At 38.2% G+C, this 10,288-nt stretch overlaps 1 protein-coding gene across 7 annotated transcripts in view; it reads right to left on the bottom strand.

Moving 5' to 3' along the window:
* RAPGEF6 (Rap guanine nucleotide exchange factor 6) overlaps positions 1-10,288 on the bottom strand; it is a 184,576-nt gene that overhangs the window by 4,864 nt on the left and 169,424 nt on the right. For all 7 annotated transcript variants that reach the window (XM_015560937.1, XM_006759164.2, XM_006759163.2 and 4 more), the window contains 2 exons: positions 4,891-5,119; positions 2,394-2,896 (listed from right to left, as the gene is read on the bottom strand). In XM_015560937.1, coding sequence (XP_015416423.1) covers positions 2,394-2,896; positions 4,891-5,119 — 732 coding nt within the window. The remainder of the gene's footprint in view (positions 1-2,393; positions 2,897-4,890; positions 5,120-10,288) is intronic.

Below are 10,288 nucleotides of genomic sequence, written 5' to 3'. Positions count from 1 at the left end.
CCTATACTTTATACGTTATGAATCAATAAAAAGTTTCCAATTTTTAATTATAAACCTGTGTTTTCTATCAAAATTACTTCTTGCGTGAATTTTGGGACACCCTTATATCCATCTTGTGGTTATCTATAAAACTTTAATAAAAAAAAAAGGCAAAAATTGAATTAACTAAAAGCCACTCTATAATGCAATCTGACTTATATAACAGAGCTATAATAATCAAAACAACATGGTATTGGCAGAAAAACAGATACACAGATCAATGAACTATAATTGAGAGCCCAGATATAAACCCACATATATATGGACAGAAAATTGTTGACAAAGGAACCAGAAACACACACTAGAGTAAAGAAAGCCTCTTCGATAAATGGTGCTGGGAAAAATTGAAAAGCCACATGCAAAAGAATGAAACTGGATTATAGTTTGTTCCCATGTACAAAAATTAATTCAAAATGGATCAAAGACCTAAATATAAGACCTGAAACAATAAATTACATAGGAGAAAACATAGGTAGTAAACTTATGGACTTTGGTTGTAGAGAACATTTTATGCACTTGACCCCAAAGTCAAGGGAAATAAATGAATGAAACTATATCAAACTAAAAAGCTTCTGCACAGCAAAAGAAACCTACAACAAAACAAAGAGTCAGAAGACCAAATAGGGGATGATATTTGCAAGAGATAGCTCCAAAAAAGGTTTAATACCCAAAATATATAGAGAACTCATAAAACTCAACATCAAACAACCCAATCAAAAAATGGGTAGAGGACCTGAACAGACACCTCTCCCAAGAAGATATATAAACAGCCAACAGATACATGAAAAGATGTTCAACCTCACTAGCAATTAGGGAAATGCAAATCAAAGCTATAATGAGATACCACCTCACTCACACCTGACAGAATGATTATACCAACAAGACAAGTCATAAGGGTTGGAGAGGTTGTGTAGAAAAGGGAACCTCATTCACTGCTGGTGGAAGTGTAGACTGGTACATTCTACATTGGAATGGAAAACAGTCTTGTGACTCCTCAAAAGTGTCCTTCGATAGAGGATTGGATAAAGATGTGGTACAACCTGGCTGGTGAACACTGACTCAGGCACCAAGAGGTCACGGGTTCAATTCCTGCCTTGATCCCTGGTGGGGGGCATGCAGGAGGCAGCGGATTGATGAATCTCACTCATTGGTATTTATCTCTTGTTCCCTCTGCCTTCCTCTCTTTCTCAAATCAATAAAAAATAAAAAAAGATGTACGTATACACAATGGACTACTGCTCAGCCATAAGAAAACATGAAATACGCACATTTGTGACAACATGGATGGACCTTGAGAATATTATGCTTAGTGAAATAAGTCAGACAAAAAAAGCTAAGAACCATATGATTTCACTCATATGTGAAAATAAAACTGAACTTGTGAACACAAACAGCAGTGTGGTGGTTGCCAGAGAGAAGGGGTACGGGGTTAGGAATGAAGGGGGCCTAGTATAAGGTGACAGAAGATGATTTGACTTTGGGTGGTGGGCACACAGTGCAATATACAGCATCTTGTAACATAGAAACCCACACCGGAAACCTGTGATCCTATTAACCAATGTCACCCCAAAATTGTAATTTAGTAAAAAGTAATGTAATTTGACAAATATAAAACAACTGTGCTATGGATATGCTATAAAAATCAAACTGAATTGAAATTTAATATTCATATTTAATAAATATTAAATTGAAAAATTTCAATTGACATCATAAGCTATAGAATTGAGTTATGATAAAACTGATTCAAAGTATAGTCAGTCATTCCACATAAATAGAAAAGCAGGGGCTATTATATTCAAGTATTTACATAATTTAAGGAAGAAAGGAAAAAATGTAGTTGATGGCTTGAATACTAAAAGAATAGACCAAGCAAGCTGTAATGAGAATGGAATCCACAAACAGGAGTGCTTCAGACCAGTATTCTGAAAAAATGCTTTGGATTTCCTTATCACATTTCTTCTCACTTGTACTGCCTAAAAGTAGTATCAGACTGAAAGTTTCTACCATGTATGCGTAGCAACTGTGGTCCAAACAATTTATGGGGTGACAGAGAGCATAATCCCTTTATTATTATTGCATAGTAATGCAGTGTTTCCACAATGAACAAAAAACTCAAAACAATTAATTAAATACCTTCATACCAGCCTTTTCATTTTTATAGGCTTTAAAACCTGTTCCAAAGTTCCTGAGAAATCATGAACTTTAAAAAAATAATTTATTTGAAGAGGGAAGAGGAGTTGAAGTGAGAGATGGGATTTTTTTCAAGAATAAAATTTTAAAGCAAGATGTCCCAATGCCATTTTTACCACTTAATCTCTAAATGCCACAGATGCACCAGAGAACACAGAACTTACCAATCAAGCCCTTTTCTGTACTTGAAGTAACAGTTTTATAAACTGGGTCAGCGCCATCCTTGGGGTCCAAGCTTTCAGACAACTCAGCGGCAGTGTTCTCCAACACCCTCCGCTTAACTGTCCCATAGTTTGGTTCGTACGTGTCAGAAAGAGAACTGGAGGAGGCCCAACTCTGTCTCATCTGATTAGTCTCGAGGCTTCCTTTACACTGACCACAAGTTCTGGAGCAGCTTTTAGGACAGGAATAGGGCTCACAGTCAGTGGGTTCAACTTCAGCAATGGGGCCATCCAAATGGGTATGTCGATAGGAGTTCAAGAAATCCCAGCCTTTTGGGTTTGGAAGGCTTTGGAAGTTGTCATGGGAACTGCTTGAGCAGGAAGTCCAACTTCCACGACCACTATCGCCTGCTTCTATAATGATGTGCTCATGAGAAATCTCTTCATTGCTCATAGAAGATGAGACAGCTAAACTCTTGATTGGAGATGGCTTTGAGAGTGTCCACCTAAAATTGAAGATACAAGATTAAAAGTAATTTATTGGCTTATTGGAAAACCTTTCTTCTGTCCATTTCAAGTATTAAATGCATCCAAGGGACTACAGGGCATCCTATATAACAAAAGCCTAATATGCTAAGTGTCTGGTCGTCTGTTCAACCAATCAAAGCATAATATGCTAATGATGTGCTAAGGCTGCTCAACAGCTCACTATGATGTGTTGTGCACTGACCACCAGGGGGCAGACAGCTGGCTGGTCGACCAGTTGCTATGATATGTACTGACCACCAGGGGACAGACATTCCAATCGGTAGGTTATGTTGCTGCTGGGGTCCAGCCGATTGGGATTGAGTGAGAGGGGCCGGACATACCCTGGAGCCCTCCTGCGGTCCCTCCCTGGCCCCAATCGTGCACTGGTGGGGGTCCCTAGGCCTGGCCTGCGCCCTCTTGCAATCCGGGACCCCTTAGGGGATGTCGGAGAGCCAGTTTCAGCCCAATCCTGCATGCCAGGCTGAGGGACCCCACTGGTGCACGAATTTGTGCATGGGGCCTCTAGTGTATCATAAGAGTTCATGCCAAAATAACCTTGTGGAAAAAAATGACCCTATCATCAATCATCACTAAATTTCTATTGGCATTAATGTTAATACTTAGCTTAGAAACATACACTGAAGAAACACAATCACTTAGCAAGGTTTCCTCAGAATTTTTCTTGAGTTGAATTTAAACGAGAATGAAAAATGTGGCTAAAATGAATAAAATTAAGAATATATTTTCATTCTTGGTCAAAATAATGCTAGATTCTCTCTATGCATGCAGAAATAAGAGTTCCCAGCTACAGGAATGCACCTCTGAGGTTAGCTTATTTTTCAGTGTTCCTCTGAGGTCAGCTGAGTACAACATTAAGTAAATAGCAACTTTCCCAACTATCTACTACTAAATGAATTCTATTATTTACAGCAGGGGACCCCAATTTAAGGCTCACGGGCCAAATCCAGCCAACAGCCTCATTTTGTATGGTCTGGAACAAAGCATGGTTTTTACATTTTAAAGAGTTTAGATAAAACAAAATATTCTAAAGAATTTGAGACAAAGACCATATGCAGCCTGCAAAGCCTAACATATTTACTATCTAGCCTTTTCCAAAAAAAAAAAAAAAAAAAGTTTGTCAACCCCCGATTTATAGTATAAAGCAGGGGCCAGCAAACTAGGGCCCATGGCCAAATCCAGTCCTCTGCCAGTTTCTGTAAATAAAATTTTATTGGGACACAACGTGCCCATTTGTTTACATATTGTCTAAGGCTGTTCTGGCAAACAAGGTTGAGCAGTTGCAACAGACTTTATGGCCTGCAAAGCCTGAAATATTAAGTTTCATAAAAAGACTGACCTCTGGCCTAGAAAATCATAGTTTAGAGCCTTTACAAATATGATGATAATATACTACAGCTTACATTTTTCATATTAAAGTATACCAGATCTAACAATATTTACCAATTTAGAATCAACTTTCTCAAAAATTTCCATTTTGCTAGACTCCAATGAGAAATTTAAGAGTTAAACTCTTTTGGTAGCTGATAATCCTTATTCCTTAAATCATACTTTTAGAGAATAAGGATCAAGGACGCCCTACTGCCCCAAACTGGCTACAGTGTATACCGCACCGAGGTTCCTCCCACTACACAATCTTTTTGAACAATCTCTAACCTGAGAGCCAGAATGCAAAAACCACCTCCCCATATCAAAACAACTTCACTTTTCATTCTTAATGATTGAAAATGTGCATGTGATAGAAAGTTAACTTGAATTCAGTAACACTTAAGAAACGAGCACCCATCATAATTAAAAATAGTACTTATTTGCATATTCAGTATAGAGAATACAGGCTTGGCCTTCATATTCTTTTAGGGATCCTCTTGCAAACACTCCACGGGGTAGTTCTGGAGAATTATGCAGTGGCCATTGGCTTAAGTTTTGTGATATAAATATAGGCGAGGATGTTTACCCGGGGCCAAGCTGACCACGGTCTCCTGTCCCTGAGGAGTGCTCTGTCCTTTCCCACAGCCCGGTGGATTCAGGGGCTGCCGCGACCTGGGAGGAACACCGTTCATCCTGCAGAGCTGCAGACACGGAATCCACAGAACAATTGCTCACAATGCTGGACCGTGAAGAAATCTCACTGTGGCTGGAGTCAGACAAGTTGTCCAATTTAGCTGATGGTATAAGTGTGTAACCTGAATGAGAGAAGACAGTGATCAAACTACGAAGCTAGAAAACAGGTGGAGGAATATGCTTGGGAGAGGACATTCCCTTACATGTTCATTCGCTTACCTACCCACACCATTTCAATTCAATCCCAAATTCAAGAAACAAAAAAATAAAAGTCCATTATTACAGAGAAACTAGTCCAACTCTCTGCCCCAGGTTCTCACAGTTACAAGCGTTTAATAAAACAAGAGGCATTAAGTATGTTAGAAAGCATTAAACAGTAGACATCCAGAGGTTCTCAACTTCTTTTTAACTCTATGTCCCTGCCTTTGATTAACGTAAGTATTTCGTGGCCTGATCTGAGTGTCTATATGCCACCTTGAGGGAGGGGCAAGAGAGAGGAGTTAGGACTCAAGGGAAATATTTTTGCTTTTTCAAACTAGATATACTTACCCCAGATATTCTGTTTATGTCACCTAAGAAGTCTTGCCCCAAGTTGAAAGCCATTGTTTTAGTCTTTTTTTAAAAAATGGTTTTAGATTTAGATTTAATCTTATACATAGTTTTTTTTTTTAAATATATTTTATTGATTTTTTACAGAGAGGAAGGGAGAGAGATAGAGAGTTAGAAACATCGATGAGAGAGAAACATCGATCAGCTGCCTCCTGCATATCTCCCACTGGGGATGTGCCCGCAACCTAGGTACATGCCCTTGACCGGAATCGAACCTGGGACCCTTCAGTCCGCAAGCTGACGCTCTATCCACTGAGCCAAACCGGTTTCGGCCCTAGTTTTCTTTTTTTCACCAACTTTGCAGAATGTTACATCGAACAGTTGAACTGACATAAGAATGTGTTATGAAATAACACAGCATGTACCTGTTTTAAATTGTTTTAGGACTTACTGCACAGCAGATAGAGCTAGAGAGGCTTTCTTTTACATTCTTTGGAATAAAGGGCTGGAGATGGAGTGAGGTGGAAGGATCCCAGAACAAATCTGCAGCCTGACAGTTAAATGTACGTAAGAGTTGGTTTTCCTAAGTGTTAGAAAAGTAACCAAACTTCTTTTGCCTAAAAATAAAAGAATATGCTATAGTAATCCCAGCAAGGAGCAGGCCTCAAAGAAGCAAACCATTATCTCTTGTTCACTGAGAGAATGTGGTTCAATAGGTGTATAACCTTTGGTTCAATCCCTGGGAATCTCAAGAAATACAGGCTTTATCATCACATACATATAACTCAAGTCATTAAAAATGAGTTGAACAATAACCATATTAAGCAGTTTCATTGACTATTTCAAAGAGAAAAATTAAGACCCAGAAAATGTGTAATTTATATTTAGCTTATGGGGCCAGGCACAAGACAAGCCAGTCTCGATTCCTACCCCAGTTCTCTGATCTGGGATCACTGCTATTTATCAGTGCCCATCAGGAATTAACTGGTCAACTTTTAAGATGTGATAAATAAATTAAATTTAAACAAAATTAAATGAGATTCATAGATACAGAGAACAGACTGATGATTGCCAGAGGGGAAGAGGATTGGGGGGGCTGGGTGAAAAAGGTGAAGATATTAATAGATACAAATTTGTAGTCACAAAATAGTCACAGCATAGGGAATATAGTCACTAATATTGTAATAATTATGTACGGTGCCAGCTGGGTACAGGAAATATCGGGGAGGGGGGAACACTTTGTAAAGTATGAGACTGTCTAATCACTATGCTGTACACCTGAAACAAACACAAAATAATATTGAATGTAAACTGTAATAAAAAATAAAATTAAATTAAAAATTCTCAAAAGAAAAAAACAATCATTTCTCTTTTATCCTAGAGCCGTGGTTGGCAAACTGCGGCTCTCGAGCCACATGCAGCTCTTTGGCCCCTTGAGTGTAATGAGTTTGCCGACCACTGTCCTAGGGGATAGATTCCAGCCGTGGGCAAACGGATCCAGCCCGTTTGAAATGAATAAAACTAAAAAAAAAAGACCGTACCCTTTTATGTAATGATGTTTACTTTGAATTTATATTAGTTCACACAAACACTCCATCCATGCTTTTGTTCCGGCCCTCCCGTCCAGTTTAAGAACCCATTGTGGCCCTCGAGTCAAAAAGTTTGCCCACCCCTGGGATAGACTGACTTTACTATTTTAAAAATGTCATCCCTATGTTAATTAATTCAGTATTTTGTAAATATAATCAATTTTAACAATCACCTGGAAAGCTTATTAAACCACACATTCTTGGGCCCATTTCTAGCAATTCATATTTATGAGGTCTGTGGTGGAACAGAGTAACTATATTTTCTTACAAGTTTCCCAGATGATCTTGAACCTGCTATGTTAGAACATCTCTTCCTCCTCCTCTAATCAGAGATATATGAAAAGTGGATGACAAAAAACGTGTATATGGACAAGATGCAGTTTGTTGCCTCCCAAACACTTCCTTTTCCTTTAGCTTGTGAGTAGTTGCAGGAAGAAGATAGCAATAAAATTCTCTGAGGTTCTGTCTGATCAGATTATTATTGGGAGTTTTATTCTTTTTTTAAAAAAATAGGTGGTGTTTTTTTTTTTAATTTTTAGAGAGAGAGGAAGGGAGATAGAGACATCGTTGAAAGAACTTCATTGATAGGCTGCTTCCTCCACACCCCCTACTGGGGATCGAGCCTGAAAACCAGGCATGTGCCCTGACCGGGAAATGACCTGTGACCTTCTGGTTCATGGGTTGATGCTCAATCATTAAGCTACATCGGCCAGGCTATTGGGGTTTTGATGTGAAAGTAAATACTAGTTCCTAAAAAGCCTCCTCTACTTATTTTACTCACAGACCCAGCTGCTTCTGGTAGGAAATAAGCCAATTTCAGAATATAAGAATATCAAGTTTACTAACATTAATAATATAACATGTGAAAATAAGGCACTTTAATTCAATAGGACTTTGTTGCTAGAAGATCTGTAACACTAACATAAAATACTTATAAATAGTATTTTACTAAATTATTTGCCTAAGTTATATTTGACAAATAATTTAAACTCCATTTACATTAATAAATAAAAACAAATTTAACACTAAAATTAAATAAGGAACATCAGAGTGTCTTCCTCCTTTTAGACTTGAATCGCGTATAGAAGCAGTTTAAAGCGTTACTGTTGCCTCGGCTATTGGAATTGAAGATGTCACTCCCTTTCTCATCTTTGATGTTGCTTCCAACATCCTTCACTTTCTCAGAGCTTTCTGTAGCTTGATTGTGATCTGCGTCCTCTTTTTTGCTGTTGGCTAGTCTCTCCCTTGAAAGAGTTCTTTTCCTAAATCTTCTAAACGGGGATGTCATTCTTTTTCTGGCTGTGTTCTCACAACTTGTCCTGTCTCTATTCTCCTCAGTGGCCTTCTTGGTCCTGTCTGTTCTTTTGGCTGTGCTCCTGGTAATTTGAAGGATTTTCTTTTGCAAGTAAACCCCACCTATGCCGGGGTAGCTGCGGCCACTGATCTCGGTGCTGGACTCACTGGGAGGGGATGAGGTAGGCCCTGAGAGGTGCAGCAGGATGCTGTGGTCAGATATGATACTGCCAACTGGAGGGAGAGATGCAAAAACCCTGTCATGTCAATTAATTCTTTCCAATTAATCACAATTAGCCTGGTTTATATAACAGTTCACTATTAAAAATTCTAACATCCCACCCCGCCACCAAAGAAAAGAAAAAAAAAAAAGCTAACATCTCAGTAATATCTGAAAAATTGAAATCTAGCCACATATAAGTTAGTGCATGGAGAGCCTACTATATAGCATTACACAGCAGTCATCACAAGACAGAACACAGGATAAGGACTATCTTTATCAGAATAAGCTGGCAATGGAAGTAAGCAAAGCTGGTAAAATCATAAGCAAATATATTAAAAAAAGTATTTCTTAAAAGTAACTATCTCTAGAATATTCAGTCAGATTCTACTAAGAAAAACTTTAGCAAAATCAGATAGGACATAGAAATAGTATATACAATAAATGTTACAAAGCACAATTTCTGATCCTATTATATCTCCAAGGTGAAAGGTTGCCTTCTTTAAACACTGGGGAAGATAAAGGTTAAGGACTCTCAACTTCTCACTTTTTAAAAGTTCTTACTTGTTTATGGTGGGAGGATAGGTGAATAGGTGAAAGGGAATATAGTCAATAATATTGTGATAAGTTTGCCTGGCAACAGATGATTACTAAAATTAGGGGGCTGATCACATTGAAAGGTATGCAAATATCGAGTCACTGTACCACATACCTGAAACTAATATAATTTTGTATACCAAATATACTTAAATACAATTAAAAAAAAAAGAAAAAAAGTTCTTGTGTAATCTTTTTATAAAAAATATGAAGATAGGCTTATTTTCTTACTTGATAGAAAATAAAGAACTAATTCCAAAGTTTAGCAAGAACTAGGAACTAAAAAAAAAAAAAAAAAAAAAGAACTAGGAACTGATCCTAATAATATATGTTTAGTTTAGTAGCGTTTTTGTTCAGTCAAGACTACAGGCAAAAATCTGTCTATGGAAATATACAGAAATATTCCGTGGAGGTTTTAAAGGAATATATGTAAGAACAATTGGAAATCGTTTAAGAAAAAAATTTCTTCAGGTTCTTAAGGATTCTCAACACGACTATGACAGGCTCACAATAAACATCAGGGCTGCTTTTTGGTCACATGGGAAGACACATGGAGGAAAGACCTCTGTTCCAGTAGTGAGACTGAATTTTCAGTTGGGAGTAAGAGCAATAGGGAAATTCCTGTTCCTAATACCTCTCCCACAAGTCACACTGGTTAGAGAACTGTCTATAGCGGGACTTCTGAACACCGAAGTGGTTGAGGGTGTAACGGTGTTCCTGAAAGAGCACTGAGGCGTACGGGCACTGTTCACTGGACCATCTGTGTGACTGGCACTGCTCCCAGTCTCACTCCTCTAACCTAAAAGGACCACTGAGGCAGTAAAGCGATGAAGCAGACCCGTGAGCTTCACAAAATCATGTATGAGTTACACACAACAGGATCAGAAACTTGTTTTATTAATACACCTTTTATATATACTCTCTTATCTGATTTTTACAAAGCTTTTCTTAGTAAAATCCAAATGAAAATTCTGGCCAGTCTCAGCTATGTGAACGGGGGAAAGGGCAGGTGAGCTTTGGAGCTATGTTGCCCGTAGAAACAG

The sequence above is a fragment of the Myotis davidii genome, unplaced genomic scaffold (genome assembly GCF_000327345.1).
Source record: "Myotis davidii unplaced genomic scaffold, ASM32734v1 scaffold456, whole genome shotgun sequence".
NCBI classification, from domain to species: domain Eukaryota; kingdom Metazoa; phylum Chordata; class Mammalia; order Chiroptera; family Vespertilionidae; genus Myotis; species Myotis davidii.
Note: the sequence above shows the minus strand (reverse complement) of the source record. Positions and strands in the feature narration are given on the sequence as shown.